Source organism: Chaetura pelagica, unplaced genomic scaffold, assembly GCF_000747805.2.
Source record: "Chaetura pelagica isolate M959 unplaced genomic scaffold, ChaPel_1.0 scaffold55, whole genome shotgun sequence".
Lineage (NCBI taxonomy): Eukaryota > Metazoa > Chordata > Aves > Apodiformes > Apodidae > Chaetura > Chaetura pelagica.
Window position 1 is genome coordinate 5496731 of NW_009953571.1, and position 16579 is coordinate 5513309.

At 43.1% G+C, this 16579-nt stretch overlaps 2 protein-coding genes across 2 annotated transcripts in view; both read left to right on the forward strand.

Annotated features, from left to right (window-relative positions):
- Positions 1–16579, forward strand: part of LOC104390477 (cytosolic phospholipase A2 beta-like) — an 84975-nt gene that overhangs the window by 5524 nt on the left and 62872 nt on the right. Inside the window, 6 exon segments of the mRNA XM_009999615.1 lie at positions 138–151; positions 154–313; positions 1051–1304; positions 2101–2157; positions 2565–2660; positions 4405–4481. Coding sequence (XP_009997917.1) covers positions 138–151; positions 154–313; positions 1051–1304; positions 2101–2157; positions 2565–2660; positions 4405–4481 — 658 coding nt within the window.
- Positions 10047–13932, forward strand: LOC104390437 (acyl-coenzyme A thioesterase 1-like). The gene is made up of 3 exons (XM_009999576.1): positions 10047–10500; positions 11805–12007; positions 13330–13932. The coding sequence occupies exons 1-3, from the start codon at positions 10047–10049 to the stop codon at positions 13930–13932; spliced, it is 1260 nt and encodes a 419-aa protein (XP_009997878.1).

Sequence of the window (16579 nt, forward strand, 5' to 3'; positions counted from 1 at the left end):
CCCTCTGGCACCCGGGCCCTCCCGAACAGCCCCAGGGTTCCAACAGAGCCATTTCTGGACCCAGGGGACGCTCACCCCTTGCTTTAAGCCGAGTGTGTGCTAGCAGAGGGAGCTTCTCTCAGGATGCTGAATTAAAGTGTCTCTTGTTTTCCTGGGCAGAGCTGGGGTGGACAGATTCTGTGCCCTATCTTGATAGGCCTCCATCCCCGCTGGAGTTTTATCGAGAATGGGTGAGTCCAAATAAGCCTTGTATAATTCAGAACGCCATCAGCCACTGGCCAGCTCTGAAGAAGTGGACCTCAGCCTACCTCAGGTATGAGCCGGCTTTGGAGCAGGGCTGGTGGTCAGTTTCAGCTGACCAGAGTAAAAGGCCCTTGTCTTTATCCTTCAGGTTAGCTCAGCTTCCTCCCTGCTTCTGTATGAAGCTCCCGTGTGTTGGCATGGGGCAATAGCACTGTAAGGACAGACTGACTTGTGTGAGATTTTGTGTGTGGTTTTTTTCAAAATTCTTCTTAAATGAGTGATTTTTTCTTTTTTAATGTTCTTTCATGAGGGGAGATTTCTGATTAGACCTAAAATCTATGGGTTTACCATTGAATTTTTCACACAAATAAGGGCTGTTAGGTCAACCATGTGTGTGTCTGTCCATCCTTTCTCCCTCTGCTATTGCTTTTCAACATGTGGCCACCCATATATGACTGCATTGAGTGGTCCTGAGAAATCAGGTTTCACCATAATTCCTGAAAAGAAGTGGCTGAAGAGGGCCCTCTGCCTGCACGAGGAGAAGGAAGCTCCCTTGTGAACTTACCTGTTAGACACAAGAGAATTTAGAGAGGTAAAAAGCACTACAGTTGCCACGACTGTAGGGAGCAATTGGAGCAGAATGCCAGAGTCCTTGTCAGATAGAAAATCTAGTCTAGAGACGCCCATCCATGGAAAGCCAGGCTTCTTATTTTTGCTGCTCATGAAACACATTATATATAAAGTAATCAGTGTCTAATATCTTGGCCAACTGCAGGTCTGGCTATAAACATCTGATTTGTTTTGCAGGGAGGTGGTAGGTCCCAAGGTAGTGAGTGTGGCAGTAACACCAAATGGTTATGCAGATGCGGTGTTTCGGGACCGTTTTGTCATGCCAGAGGAGCGCCAGATGCCTTTCATGGACTTTTTGGACATTGTGGAGAAGAAAGTGACCTCTCCCAACGTATTTTATGTGCAGAAGCAGTGTTCAAACCTCACCGAGGAGTTCCCTGAACTTGTCTGTGATGTGCAGCCTGACATACCATGGATGAGTGAGGCACTTGGTAAACCTATTTCTCCTGTATTCAGTAAATATTTTGTATGGAGCTTTAAAACAATCATGCTAGGTACATGGTAGTGTTTGTTCTGTTTCTGAGTGCCACAGCTCACTTTGGTTTAATTCCCTTGGCAAGCAGAAGTGGTAAAATACTGAATAGAGTAATCCCAAGTTTTGGGTTTGGGCTACTCCAGAATCAGTATCTCAGTTGTGCATTGAGACCATCACAAATGAAACCACATGGTGATAGTGCCATATAGCACTTTTCATATAGTGGCTTTTCTGTGATGTAGAGTCACATTTCAACTTGGATGCACAGTGCTGCTACCAAAGCTAGCATAACAAATGAGTGAAACAACACACAGTCCCCACCCCCTTTGGTAAAATTTACAGATTTTTTGTTTTAGTTAAATGCTGATCTGTTCCAGTTGATTTCTGTTTTACAGCATGTCTTTCCTTCAATGTGTTTTTTTGTGATCTCACCTTCTTGCAACTGTACGTAGACATGCTGCAGCTTCTCTGTGGGCTGTCTTAGGGATTCAGAATGTGGAAATTGAAGGCTGTAACCATTGATTTGGGGATGCATACTACTATGCCATGAAGTCTGGTGGGCACTACAGTGGCTTCCATTGTAGCAGGAGGTTGTTGCTGCTCACAGAGTGCTGTTTGGCAATGAAACTGGTCATGGTTACGAAGAAAGTTGAAGGGCAGAATTTGGCAGAAAATTATTCAAAATGCTTCTAAATGTAACACTTCAAATTATTTTTCTCTTTATAACATTTCTCTATTCCCTAACCATACAGGGAGGAAACCTGATGCTGTGAATTTCTGGCTTGGGGAATCAGCTGCTGTGACATCTTGTATGTATAGTATAGCACTGTGTGTTCTCAGCACAGGTTTTGAGCCTGCTTTGAGTTAGTGTCTCAGTAGGGCTGTGTGTGTTTTTTCTGACAAAGCAGTTCTAATTTAATTTGCTTTTTTACATTCTTTCTCTTGCATCTCTGCAGCCTCTTGCTTTTGTCTCTGGGTACATCTACCTGGGATTGTGTCACGCAAGGCACTGACAATTTAATTTGCTTCATTGAAAACACTTGCTACAACATTATATTGTTAATTTCTATGCCCACTGGCTGCAAGAGGAGGAAGTAGCCTAATAATAAGAGGGCAAGCCAAGGCTTTGAATTTACTTTATTTTTTGGCATAGTGAAGGAAATAATACTGTTTTTGTCTCTTTCTCCACATCTTTTTTTTTTTTCTTCAATCCTAGTACATAAAGATCATTATGAGAACTTGTACTGTGTGATCTCTGGAGAGAAACATTTTCTACTGCATCCACCGAGTGACCGTCCCTTCATCCCATATGGTACATAATTTCCTGTGCAGTATGTCTGAAGGTTGTAGAGAGGAGAGACTAAAAATATTGAAAGATGTGAAAAAGGAAGCAGAGGTAACATTCTGATGTTCATGCAGTGTTGTGCTTTCCAGTATGAACAGAAATCTCTCCTATTTTGTGCTGCACGTAGTTTTTAATACAAACATTATTCTGAGGTCAGGTTTTCTAGTCCTGTGAAAGAACAGATTCATTGATACAGCAGTCTTTTCAACTTTAGAAGATTTAAATTTAAGCATCTTGGCAGTTTTGTAGCATGTCATATTTGATGTTTAACAGGTTTGGATTCTCGCTGTTCATTCTTTTATCTAGATAAAAATCCAGGAAACAGAAAAATAAGTTGTAACTTAATGAAATATTCAAGTTACTAACTGAATCGCTGGGACCCAGAGAAATGAAAAAAGAGATTCTTATGGCAGCATTACATCACTTTGCCCGTTTTCTTTTTATTGCTTTCTGATGTGCACAGTAATAGTTCATTACTTGTAGTGTCATCTTTTAGAGGACAGCTTAACTTTATGTTTCATAAAGTTCTTTGACTTTCAGACCTTCAGGTTAAGTGAATGCAGAGTGCTAGAGTAGACTAATACGATTTTGTGTGGATTTGTGCAATGGTAGAGTATTTTGTTTATACTTATTTTGTTTACAACCTTGAAATCATAGACTCCTAGAAACGTTTGGGTTGGAAGGGACCTTTAAGATCATCTAGTCACAACCCCTCTGTATGGACAGAGTCACCTCCCACTAGACCAGGCTGCTCAAGGCCCTATGCATCTTGGCCTTGAACACTTTCAAGGAAGCGGCATCCACACTCTGGGTTACCTGTTCTGGTGTCTCATGACCCTCACTGCAAGATTTCTTCCTTATATCCAAGCCAAATCTATGCTCTGTCAATTTGAAACTGTTGTCCTTCATCCTGTCACTACAGGCCTTGGTAAAAAGTCTTTCTCTGCCTTTCTCATAAGTCCCCTTTATCTATTGAAAGATTTCCCCAGAGTATTCTCTTTTCCACAGTGAACAACCTCATTTGTCTCACGGTGTCATATGTATGTGAATGTATGAAATACTTCTATGTCATATGAGTCCTGCTTTGTAAAAGTTAGTGTTGAAGCACGGAACAGAGACAATGCACACATTTTATAGCATCTAGTAAAATGATGACTCCATCTCTTTGAATATCAGGTAGATAGAGAGAAGCTGTCTCAAGGGAGAGGGCTTAGAAAACCATGTATGCTGAAGCAATAAAGGAAAAGCAAGCCTATCTGAAGTAGTTGATGACCCCCATTGGATAAAATTAGAAGTAAAAGCCTGACCACAAGTCACTAATAGCTCTCCTGAGTGATGTCTTCTAGACTGACGTGAGAAGAAAAGGGCAGAATGCTATGTTTGTCAGGTATGCATGTATGACTTCTGGAAAGGAAACAAGACAGTTACTGGAATAATGTGGGACCAGGAGTAAAATGGGTTTTATGGAGAATAATTCCCATGAAGAAAAAAGGTTGGAATTCCAAACAGGAAGGCATATCAGTATTTAGGCTGGCTTAAAAAAAAAAAAAAAAGAAACTAGATAAACACTGAAATGGACATAGGGGAGGACAGTAAGTTGAAAATGGTTTTGTCTTAATTTTTCTTTTACTTGATGGAAGTGTGTCGTGCTCTGCCATTAGTTTCTCGGAGAACTACTCTGAGTTGTAGCATTTAATTCCTTCTGTTCCAGAGCTCTATCAGCCAGCAACCTACCAGGTATCAGAAGATGGCTCATTTGAAATTGTGGATGAGAAGACTGCAGATAAGGTAAAAAAATATACAAAGAAAACAATCAGTGTATTAAAAAATAGTTTTGGGCACTGCTGAGCCCTCAGACTGAGCATACTGACTGATATCTAGAAATTCTTCTCTACTGGAAAGAAAATACCTAGATATTTCGCTTGCATTTTACTATTTGCAAAGGATACCCAGCTTCCAGAAAGGATTTTTGCTGCACATGTGAAACCATTGATACCATTAACATGTATCAGACTTAAATAGATACAGTAAAAGACTTTTAAATGAATCACAGAATCACTTCAGTTGGAAAAGACCTTTGAGATCAAGAGCAACATTAACCTAACTCTGCCAAGTCTAGTGCTAAACAATATTCCTAAGCACCACATCTGCTTGTCTTTCAAACACCTCCAGAAATGGTGATTCAGCCACCTCCCTGGCAGCATGTTCCAGTTCCTGAGAACCCTCTCAGTGAAGAAGTTTCTTCTGATTTCCAATCTAAACCTCCCTGGGTGCAACTTGAAGCAATTTCACTTGAGAGAAGAGACTGACACTTTCCTCACTACAGCCTCATTTCAGGAAGTTGTAGAGGGGGATAAGGTCTCCCCTCAGCCTGTTTTTGTCCAGACAGAACAACCCCAGTTCCCTCAGCTACTCTTCATAAGATTTGTTCTTCAAACCCTTCACCAGCTTTGTTGCCCTTCTCTGGACTCATTCCAGCACCTTGATGTCTTGTAGTGAGGGGCCCAAAACTGAACACAGTACTCGAGGTGCAGCCTCATCAGTGCTAAGCACAGGGACACTTCCCTACTCCTGCTGGCCACACTACTGCTGATACAAGCCAGGATGCTGTGGGCCTTCTAGGCCACTTGGGCACACTGCTGGCTCATATTCAGCTGGCTGTCAGTCAACCCTCCCAGGTCCTTTTCCCCCGGGCAACTTTTCAGCCACTCTTCCCCAAACCTGTAGTGTTGCTTGGGGTTGTTGTGACCCAAATGCAGGACCCAGCACTTGGCCTTGTTAAATCTCATACAATTGGCCTCGGCCTATTGATCCATCATATCCAGGTCCCTCTGCAGAGCCTTCCTACCCTCAGGCAGATCAACACTCCCTCCCAACTTAGTGTCACCTGCAAACCTACTGAGGGTTACTCGATTCCCTCATCCAGTTAATAGATAAATATATTAAGCACAACTTGCCCCAAAACTGAGCTGTGGGGAACACACCACTTGTGACTGACCACCAGCTGGATTTAACTCCCATTTCACCAGAACTCTTTGGGCCCAGCCAGCCAATGTTTTATCCAGTGATGGGTATGTTAGTCTAAGCCGTATGTAGCCAGTTTCTCTAGGAGAATTGATTTATTTCAGTAAGACTGAAATAGATTCCTCTGCATTCACTGTCATTTGACCCTCTCTACTCAAGGCTGGATTTTGCTCTACAGCAGTATAACCCAGTGCAATAGAACATCTGTCCCAATGAATAAAATGTGTTTTCATAGCAGGAGCAATATTTATTTGGTTAAAACGTATAGATCCAGAGGTGCTTCACAAAAAGTCAGTAGCCTTTTGTATGTTATCTCCCTTATTTTGCCACTGCAATGTGTGACTAATGCTGTAGCTGAAGTTCAGCTGGGGTTTTTTGATGGAATCTCGCTGTACCACAATAAAGTGGAGTGCTGAGGTTTATAACTCTGTAGGGCATAGAAGGAATGAATGCAGGCAGTGGAATTTCCCAGCAGGAAAGGTGGTTTTAGCTTCTGGGAACAAAATTGGACCAGAGAGCTTTAGAAGAAGAAAGGAATTTCTAAAAAGAGTGTGGCAGATAGATAATACTGAAGTACTGAATGCAGGAGTAACAAGTGACTTTAGGGGCTGGAGTTGTTTTGAAAGCATGTAATGAGCCTGACATTTCATGGCTGACATTTAGCACCTTTTCCCTAATGATAAATGCTTCACTAAAGGAGGCAAATTTTTGCATCGGTGACCTATTCCCAGTTGAATGTGGAAAGATGTGTAGGTGTACCTGTTCTGCACACAAAATATGTGTTGGGTAACCTAGTAAGTGTTGTTCCCAGTTGTGTTTTATAGAAGCTTACTGGAATTTTTTTGCCAGGGTCAGTACCATATACATACTGTCTTGCTTTTAGGTGCCCTGGATCCCCCTGGACCCATTGAACCCGAATCTGGAACTGTATCCAGACTATGCTCAGACAAAACCTTTGCAGTGTACAGTGAAAGCTGGTGAGATGTTATACCTGCCTTCTCTTTGGTTCCATCATGTTCAGCAATCACATGGCTGCATAGCAGGTAAAATATACAATATTTCTAGATACGTTTTTGGACTGTGGTCTGTGTGCCGCTAGATACTCCTCAACGAAGCATAACTGGGACTAAAGGTCCCTTTAAGATTATCTGCCCCCCCTGAGGAGGAGGTAGCTATCTCAACAGATGCCATTGGGCTACTTCCTTGCAGTATCTTTTGCTTATAATTCATAGCATTGTTGACAAGTGCTAGGGATATAGCAGAAGAGAAAGTCTTTCTAATTTTCAAGTCTGGAGAAGGGTGGTTAATCTGGTGTTTGTGATCTAGTTTCTGTGTATAACCCTGAGCTAAGGAGCTTGTCTGCCTAGCCTGCTCTCTGCAGTTTGATCAGCTACCTACTTTTCACAAAGAAGCTGGGTGTTGCAGCTGCTGTTACTGCATTGGCAAAAAAGGGTCTAGGGGAAGAAGAGGAAACGAGAAAGTGTATGAGTTTTAGGCATGGATGGAGACACAATGTGGAAGATGGATAGGCTATAGTCATGTTAGCTGTACTCTACTCCCACCCAGTCTCCTACCTTGCTGATAAGCCTATGCTTGTGTTACTGTTCCCTGGGATTTATCAAAAGTCTTATCTCTTTCTTCATAGGATTTATCATCATCTGTCTCTTTTTTTCCTTCCCAAAGAGAGTTCCAGAATTTCAAGCATGGCTCATTTAGTGCAGGTGGAGGGGTGGTGCAAAGTATTATCATTGTATCCTGTAGGTTTTGCAAGGTTTGAAGAAGAATTTTTTGCTGTCCTGTATCTGGAATACTCCTTTCTGCTCAGGGAGAGTAAATACAATATTCTGAACAACATAACAGTAGTATTTGTGTAACACTGCAAATATTGCAAGCCCTTTTTTTCCTTTTTTTTTTTTCAGTATTTGCAATGTACTGCTGCATCAGCCCTTAAAGATTTTTTAGAAAAAGTAGAGTTGTTTCCAGTTACAAGCTCTTGTCTCTATCTAACAGAAATACCAGAGTTGACAAGTTTATTCGGCCTTTAGTCTGTTAACTGCCCTGTAGTCTGTATACACTTGCAAAAAATCAATGTTCCCTGGGTCTGGTCCAGTGAATGTCTGAAGCTAGAATGTATCCTTGTCCAAGAACCACTAGTGCAATATTGTACTGCTTGGCTTATTTTTTTCTAGGAGACGTACACCAAAATTAAAATTACAAGCAAAATCAAAGCACTAATTGATGATCATTGTGCAGTAGTAGTGAATTTGCCATCCTTTATACACTCAGAAGAAGAGAGGTTCCTATCCAGGTGTTAAACTTTGCAGTATATTTGGTATTTTTGGTCTACATAGAAGCATACATTTTCTGTTCCTAAACATTTTGCCAGCTTCAGCTCCAAGAAATCCCCAGAATAGAGTAGAAAGAGGAGTTTGTTTGGGTTAAGGCAGGGTTACATTGGCAGCCCTCTTGAAGAATTGGAATGTTTGCTTACGTTATTTGTGGCTGTAGTCAAAGATTTGCTCATTTCAGAGTTCAGTCAGTAGGAAGGAAAAGCTGTTTTGTGAATGATTACATTCCAGCCCTAGAAATGTTTTCCCTTTTCTTGTCTCCTCAGTGAATTATTGGTATGACATGGAATATGACCTCAAGTACAGCTATTACCAACTACTGGACTGTCTCACCAAAGCTGTGGAAGTGTTATAACAGAGATGGGAGACTCGAGCTTTTGGTCTCTCTTCTGGTGTGATACAATCATCAGCATCTATGACTGGGCTACAAACATCATTCAAGTGAAAAGAACTGAACATTATTATCCACAGCAATGTCTGTGAAACAGATCATGGCTGTTTTACTTGATTTCAGAGTCCAAATCAATCGACCATGTTTTTTAACTAGTAAGTAGAAGGTTTGATAAATAGCATTTTTAGGTATTTGCATGATTCCTTAGTGCCAGTGGGCAAAATAAAATTTGAAGGAAGGGAATCCAGGGTTTGGAAATCCCAAAACAGAAGCCATGACTGTTTGTTCAGATCTACAGATTGTTTTCATGACAACCCAAGTGGGCAAGGAAGAATCTGCTCTGCCACCCACCTGCATCAGGCTGCATCAGTCCTGCACATGCATTCAGCTTAAGGTGAAAGGCCTGTCCAGTTGTAATTCACTGAATTCAGTGGCTGTGGTGTTTTCATGGTGAGAATTTGCAACTTCTGCAATAAAAGGTCAGTTTAAAAGCTTACTTCTATACTAATTTCCTACTTTTTTTTTTTCAAATGATGTGATGGGTGGAGGATATCTAGGAGGATATGCAAAAGTCAACATTGGCTGTTTTCCATGTTAAGCTACATGGTTCTGTTGCTAGTTGTTGGGGTTTTTTTCCACCGTTGTATTTAAATGTACCCACATTCTCTTACATCCTGAGCAGTGATTTTACAGTTGCTTTGCCAGATCTGCAGGTAAACTGCACGTCATCTGCAGTCTTGTGGCATGATGTGTGATTCTGCAGACTGTAGGGTCATTGATTAGTTCAATTATTTGCCATTCATTGCTGCCTAGCACATGGCCAGATGAATTGTGTGAACCAGGAGCCTTTTTCTGCAGGCTGAATTCCAATTTGTGTTTCCACAGAACAGGATAAGAATACCTAGGTGTCTGAGACCCATAGGGTAGGACTAAAAGGCTATTCAGTGTATTGCAAAAATGGAGTATTATTGTTTATGAAAGCCAAAAGTTGGTATTTGTCATCAAATCTTCAAACAGTTCTATAGAAACAGTAGTGATATAGGGAAAAATGTATTTTCTATGTATTAACTAGGAAAACGCAGATACCTTTGGGACAGGATTGATTATTGTGAAGAAAAAAGATAATGGTTTCTTTGCTCTCCTCTCTCCCCTCTCCTCTCTCCTCTCTCCTCTCTCCCCTCTCCTCTCTCCTCTCTCCTCTCTCCCCTCTCCCCTCTCCCCTCTCCCCTCTCCCCTCTCCCCAAAAACTTGTTTGTGCTCACTTGGAAAAGGCATCCAAGCCAGTTCTGCAATAGAACCCGGACTTTCCCACTGTGGAGGGGGAAATGCGATTTGAGTATCTCTTTGTCACCTTGGGGTTTTTACCTTAATGTCCCTCTATAATCAAAAGTAAGACCAGGAGCCAATCACAGGGTGTGTGGAGGGAGGCGTGCTCTGAACTACACCTCCCAGCTGCCCGAGCTTGTCGGCTGAAGGAAGCGGTCACGGTCCTTGCTCCTGGACTTTGGGCAAAGTTTATAAACCTGAGAAGGCTCAGGCTGCCGAGGATCGTGTTTCACGCAGCTCCACGAGCAGGGCAGCGGAGCTGGGATGGCGGTGCAGGTGTCGGTTCTGCCTTCCCCGAGGTGTCTGTTCGATGAGCCTGTGCGGATCTGCGTGGCGGGACTGCTGCCGCAGCAGGCGGTCACCCTCCGAGCCAGCCTGCTGGACGACGGTGGGGAACTTTTCCAAGCCCACGCTCGCTACAGAGCTGGGAGCAGCGGCGAGCTCGACCTGAGCCGCTCCCCTGCGCTGGGAGGCAGCTATTCGGGAGTGGAGCCGATGGGGCTGCTGTGGTCGCTGCAGTCTAAAGCGCCCTATAAGCGGCTGGCAAAGAGGAACGTCCTGACACCTTTCTATGTGGACTTTGAAGTGTATGAGGGCCACGGGGATATGAGCCGCTTGCTGGCAAAATGCACCAATGAGAGGTGGTTTTTAGGAGAGGGAGTGAAGAGGATTTCAGTCAGAGAAGGTCGTCTGAAGGCAACCCTCTTCCTCCCTCCTGGTGAGTTCAAATTCTGTTTTGGTTTTCCAGGTGTGACTTACACCACGTACTGTATGTGCCCCATGGCCTCTGGATGCTCTTGGCCACCCAGAGCAAAACCTCAGCAAAAGCCTTCAGCCTGTGCTTGGTTCAGCTACTTAGATCCTCGAAGCAGAGCAGGGAGGAGGAGGCATTGCCCGGACAGGACAAGTGCTGAGGCAGGGAATGCCAGGAAGGCAGCAGTTGGTGATATGAGGCATGTCCTGTTTGCTCTAGCTGAGGGGGACCAGGACCTCTCTTGCAGTGAGAACTCTGGGGAATAGTGTGTTTGTTTCTTAGCTCTTCTGTTGGGCTGACAGGACAGAGAGGCTGCTGGTCTTCAGCAGAGCTGTGAGACAAGATAGCTGTGGCCAAGGGGTGAGGAGAGACAAGGTGGGAGCACTGGACTCAGGGCTGCAACTAGCCTAGGCTGCTTCAGCAGCTGCCATTGGTCTTCCTGCAGGCTCTGGTCTTGTCTCAATGTCTCCCTCTTTGGCTAAGGAAAAGCAAAAGAAAGAAGTCTCTACCTGGTTGAGCAGCTTGACTACATGGGCTACTTAGGAAGATGGAAAACAAATGAGAAAAGCAAGGTCTTTAATTAAACAGGTGTCATATTCCACAGCTCTGTATGGAGACAGTGCAGAGACTGGGTCCTGTATAAAGCTGCTCTGGCCTCTGAACTGTTAATGTTCTTGGTCAGTATTTGAACATTAATATTTTGCTCTGTAATGGATAAAAAGTCCCTTACAGATGCTGCTAAACTAAATCTTTTTAAGGCGAGTTTGTCTGTAAGAATGGGCAGAGCAGCAGCATGAAAGGAAGGTCCTATGGTTGTGGGAGGAGAGCTGAGAAGCCCATTGGTAGTTAACAGATCAGACTGAACCCTGAGTTCACTGTCAGTGCTGGTGTTTGTGGGTGCATTTCACACCTGAAGCATTCCCTCCCTAGACAACCTGCTAGCATAGCTCCTAAAGAAACATAGCTCACACAGCACTTCTGTTTGTTCCTCAATCTCCAGTGATCTGAGAACATCTAGGCAAATTTCAGCTGATATTCATGGTGTGAGAAGAATGCTCAACATAGGAACTTCCTACAGTGAGTTCCTAAGACAGAGAAATATCTGACATAGTGTTCTTACAGGTGATTGTATGTGTGCCTGAGAATTAGGATCTCCACAGAAAGCTTCAGAGGATGGTTTCCTTTTGACAGCTGCTGTCCTGATCTGCCAATGTGTATATGTGTATAGATATATATGCATACATATACATACACACCTTTCCTTGCAGGAGCTGGTCCATTCCCTGGGCTCATCGATTTGTATGGATCTGGAGGAGGTCTTGTTGAATACAGAGCAAGTCTTCTGGCTAGCAGAGGCTTTGTGACTCTGGCTGTTGCTTACATGGCCTTTGAAGATCTCCCTGCTATGCCAGAGATTCTTGAACTGGACTATTTTGAGGAAGCTGTAAACTTTTTGCAGAAGCAGCAGCAGGTAAGAGACAAATTGTGGTGCTCAGCCTGGAAGCTATTTTCCAATTTTATAAATGCTGTTTTTGAAATGCTGTAAGTCACTGAATGCAACTAAGTGTCTGAGGTGTTAGAAGGAGACAGCATTGCCTGAAAAATGGCATGGTCTGAGAAATGAAAAAGCAGGTACCTCAACTGCAATTTCGCAAGTGGTTGGATATCTGGTTTTGCAGAGAAAATGCAGAGAGTGTTGTGCAAAACAGTGTTTGGGTAAGATTAAATTAAGATAGTTCCTGCATTAGAAGCACAACACTGCTTATATTTTTTTTCCACTACTTCTGCATCTTTCAAGATTTTAGAGGGGGAAAAAAAATCCTTTGAATTTTTCTACTATTTCTGAAATGTTATAGGCTTTTGATTCTGAGTGAGTTTCACAAGACAGCAATAAAACACTTTCACAATAGAATCCGATAGGTTGTAGGACTGGAAATTGTGCCATGTCTTAAGAAACTGAGGCTGTATTTGAACAGGTATGTGGGATGAGAAGGACACTTTATAGCCATATATCATCATAATTAAACCAAGGGAGACCAAGAGAAATTAAGTAGCATTTAAACTTTGAATGGAATGCTACTTAGTGTGGTATTCATTTCAAGAAGTTACATATTCTTTAGCTCGTGGACACCAGGAATGTAACCAGAGTGAGAGCAGAATTGTGCCTTGCTTGTTTGTCTTGTTTCTCATGGTCCTCTGAAATTTCCAGAGTATCTTACAAGGCACACGTTGCAAAATGAATTTGGTAAAAAAAGCCTTCATTATAAATATATTAAATAGTTGTTGGGCTTATTCAGCCTCAGGTGTAATAAACCTTAGGTGTTCCAAGGCAAAACAGAAGATACCGAGTCAACTGTAGGAGAGTATCAGAAAACAATGGCATGAAAGAAAACCAATGCAAGTAAACCCATGAAAAAGTGGTTTTCCAAAGGGGATCTGAGGAGAGAAGATTGAGGTAGTTTGGAGGCAGGAGCAGTAGAAGATACAATACTGAGACCAAGTGTCTAGCTAGGATGTGGAGGGACCAAAGAGGGTTTGTCTGTAGAAGTCACCAGAAAGGAAAATTGCTACATGAAGAAACATTTTGAGGAGCTGTAGAATTCATAGTCACTGTTTTGGAGGCTCAGCAAAGGAATAGATAAAGGAGTGAGGTAACCAGAATAAAGAGAGGGATGAGGTAAAATATGAGTGGTCTTAGTTGAACGAGGAGTGAGGAAGCAGTACTGGAGATGTTATGTCAGCCCAGGAAATAAGGAATAGTTGATAATGTTTTTTTTCATAACTGTGTTTCAGGTGAAAGATACTGGGATTGGCGTTCTGGGCTTGTCTAAAGGAGCTGATCTAGCCCTTTCTATAGCCACATTTCTACCTGGCATCAAGGCAGCTGTCAGCATATCTGGAAGTGGATTTAATTCTTTCATTCCCCTGCAGGGGGATGGCTTCACTCTTCCTGCCCACCCATATGATTTGGGGAGGATGAAGATCAATGACCAGTCTGAACTAATAGATTTTTCAGATGTCCTAGATGATCACAGGGACCCAGCGACTTGGGTTTGCCGCATTCCAGTGGAGAGATCTGTGGCCAAGTTCCTCTTCCTGTCCGGACTGGATGACAAGAACTGGAAAAGTGACCTCTATTGCCAGGATGCTGTTCAGCGCCTTCGGCAATATGGACGGGAAGTGGAGTTTTGCTCCTATTCTGGAGCAGGGCACCTCTTGGAGCCACCATACTTGCCTTTATGCCAGGCTTCAATCCACAAAGTGCTTGGGATGTTTGTGCATTGGGGAGGGCAATGGAGGGAACATGCCAAAGCTCAAGAAGATGCGTGGCACAGGATACAGGCCTTTTTCTGGCGACACTTGATGGACTCGGACATCCCCAAGAGCAAGCTGTAGTGGAAGGTGTCCAAGGTGTTGACCAGGGTTGGTGTTTCAGCTCTCACTGAATCTTGGAAATGCATTGAAAGTTTCCTGACCTGCCTTCTTCTAATCCCCACTGTTGCATAGTTGTTTATTTTCATTCACCAAACAATTTCCCCATTTTTAGTTGAATGTCAGTTGTCTTCTGGCTGCAGCTTCGCTGCAGGTTGTCACCATCTGATCTGCCTGTGTGCTGTAGTCATCTGAGAAAAACCCAGCATCCTGTCATGTCAATTGCACTTGTATCAAGCTGTCTTTGCCCTCAATCTCCAACCATCTGATTTGGTAGCAGGGAATGCTCTCCTAGGAGGAGTTTTCCATTGAACTGTTCAGTCTTGCACCTTCAACTAACCGAGAGGAAACCACCACTTCTTGGAACAATACAGTCGTATACTCATTTTTCCCCTTGGTGTATAATTTTCTCACATTTTTTAGTAAAAGCATTGCACAGTTCTGATCTCAACTAAGTAAAGAGGCACTCTGCTGACTTACTACGAACTGCAGTGATAACATTTTTTTCCTGGTACCTCAAAAAAAAAAAAAAAAGGTTAAGTTACACACTTAACTTACGTGTCAGGGTAAAGTTTCCACTGTACTACTTAATAAATGCAATGTGTATGTGTGTCTGTGCAGTTTCCTTGAAATTACCTGAATGAAGCCTTTGACTGTCTTTATCACATTTTTTAGTAAAAGCATTGCACAGTTCTGATCTCAACTAAGTTAAAGAGGCCCTCTGCTACTTTCTACGAAATGCAGTGAAAAAATTTTTTTTCCGGGACCCCAAAAAAAAAAAAAAAAAGGTTAAGTTACACACTTAACTTACGTGTCAGGGTAAAGTTTCCACTGTACTACTTAATAAATGCAATGTGTATGTGTGTCTGTGCAGTTTCCTTGAAATTACCTGAATGAAGCCTTTGACTGTCTTTATGCCTATAAATACACAGGCAGCGATCCTTGTGTTATCACAGCTGTTGCTTCGCCTGGCTGAATAGTTTATATAAGTCCTTACCTCCTATTGGTAAGAGGAGTGATGGAGTTTGCAGCAGGAGTCTGCCCAGTGCTGAGATGAGGGTGATACAGATGTGCAAAGTACCTGCCTTTGAAAGTTGAAGGTGAATTTATCCTCCTTATAAGGAAGAAGAATAAAGCCACTGCTGCTGCCAAGTTCCCAGGAGCTCTGTGGAGTAGGCTGTGTCTGAGGTCTTGCCACTAAAGTAGACAGCTGTGGGCCCAGTGACAGCTAAGAAATACCACTCTGAAGAGAGGACTGGCCATGCTTTTTGGAAAGGGTGTGTATTATCTCACCCTTTACTGAGGTCCAAACCTTCCAAGGATGACTGTCATCTACCTTTTGCATTTTTGGGTGTTGTGGATGAAATGTTTTGACACAGTTATGAGTTCATAGTGATTAAAAATTTATTAGTGGTGTGAGGTAGATCAAAGGTTAAATTTTAGTAGCACTTAATAATTTACCAATTTGAAGATTAACAAGTGATTCAGTAGAATATGCACATATATATATATATATATATGACCAAAATAGTGACTTAATTACAGATTTGAGAATGACGAGATTCAATATTTGGACCCAGTGAGAGGTGAATGGAAGAGCCCAGCCTACAGTTTAAATGTTCCCCTTTGAGTATAGAGTAAGTACAATGCATCGATGCTCTTCAGTAGGCAATAATTGAGGCTCACCCTGGCCTTCTGTCAGCCTTGTCGGCAGACAATCCTCAAGGAGTTTGTGCTCAAGGGGTGTCCCAACCCAGGGTAGATTCTGGCCACATTCCGCCGCGATCCAGGAGAGCTCAAACTAACTTGCATAGAATCGCTATTTATAGGGTCTGAGATAATTGATTTTTGTCAGGTACTTTTCCATTTCTCCCTTCCTTGGATGCTGTAATACTGTGGTGCTTTCCACCAGTTGCACTGGCCCAGAACTTGCTAGATTTTTGGAGTTCTGGTAAATTCTGGCATCACCCCCACCTGTGGGCTGTAGCCCAAGTGCAGGTGTATTGGGCTGTCTGGAGGTGATTGATTCCTGTTCCCAGGAATAAAGGGGGGGGTGGCAGGAGCCAAGTGTGTCAAAGAGACACATTAATGTTCTTTCAGTCTAGGTATAGATGTTGTCAGGAAGTATAGGTATAGGTTGTCAGGATGTGATAGATTGTCATTATTGTCCCCAAAGAACAGGAAAGTAGGATCCAGGTGCATTAAGGGGGTACCTCAATGCTCTGATACACTTCTTTGTCTCCAAAGAACGGGGGGAGCAGGAGCCAGGTGCGTTAAGGGAGTGCCTTAACATTCTGGTACACTGCCTCACAGTCTGTACCTGACAAGGTGGGACGTGTGGGCCAGGAAGGGGAAATCGCACCAAGTGCCGAGTTTCCCAAGAGTGGGGGCTGGGGGGGTTGCACTAGCACAGTGGGATAGTGGTATACAGCAGCTTGCTGGCATTTTTTAGATATCAAATGGCATCAGCTGAGCGAATTTCGTCTTCTGGAGCACTTGAGGCTCCCATTCTGACCACAGAATCCAGCAGGAACTGGACATCTCTGCCTTCACGGAGGCTGCAAAATCTTGCTTTTGAGAGAGCGGTAGTCCCTGGTTTTTAATTCCTGCT

Excerpts from the sequence above, each read along its gene's own strand:
- LOC104390437 (XM_009999576.1), top strand. The coding sequence starts at position 10,047 with ATGGCGGTGCAGGTGTCGGTTCTGCCTTCCCCGAGGTGTCTGTTCGAT. Across the intron at positions 10,501-11,804 it reads AACCCTCTTCCTCCCTCCTG|GAGCTGGTCCATTCCCTGGG; the intron begins GTGAGTTCAAAT and ends CTTTCCTTGCAG. Across the intron at positions 12,008-13,329 it reads TTTTGCAGAAGCAGCAGCAG|GTGAAAGATACTGGGATTGG; the intron begins GTAAGAGACAAA and ends ACTGTGTTTCAG.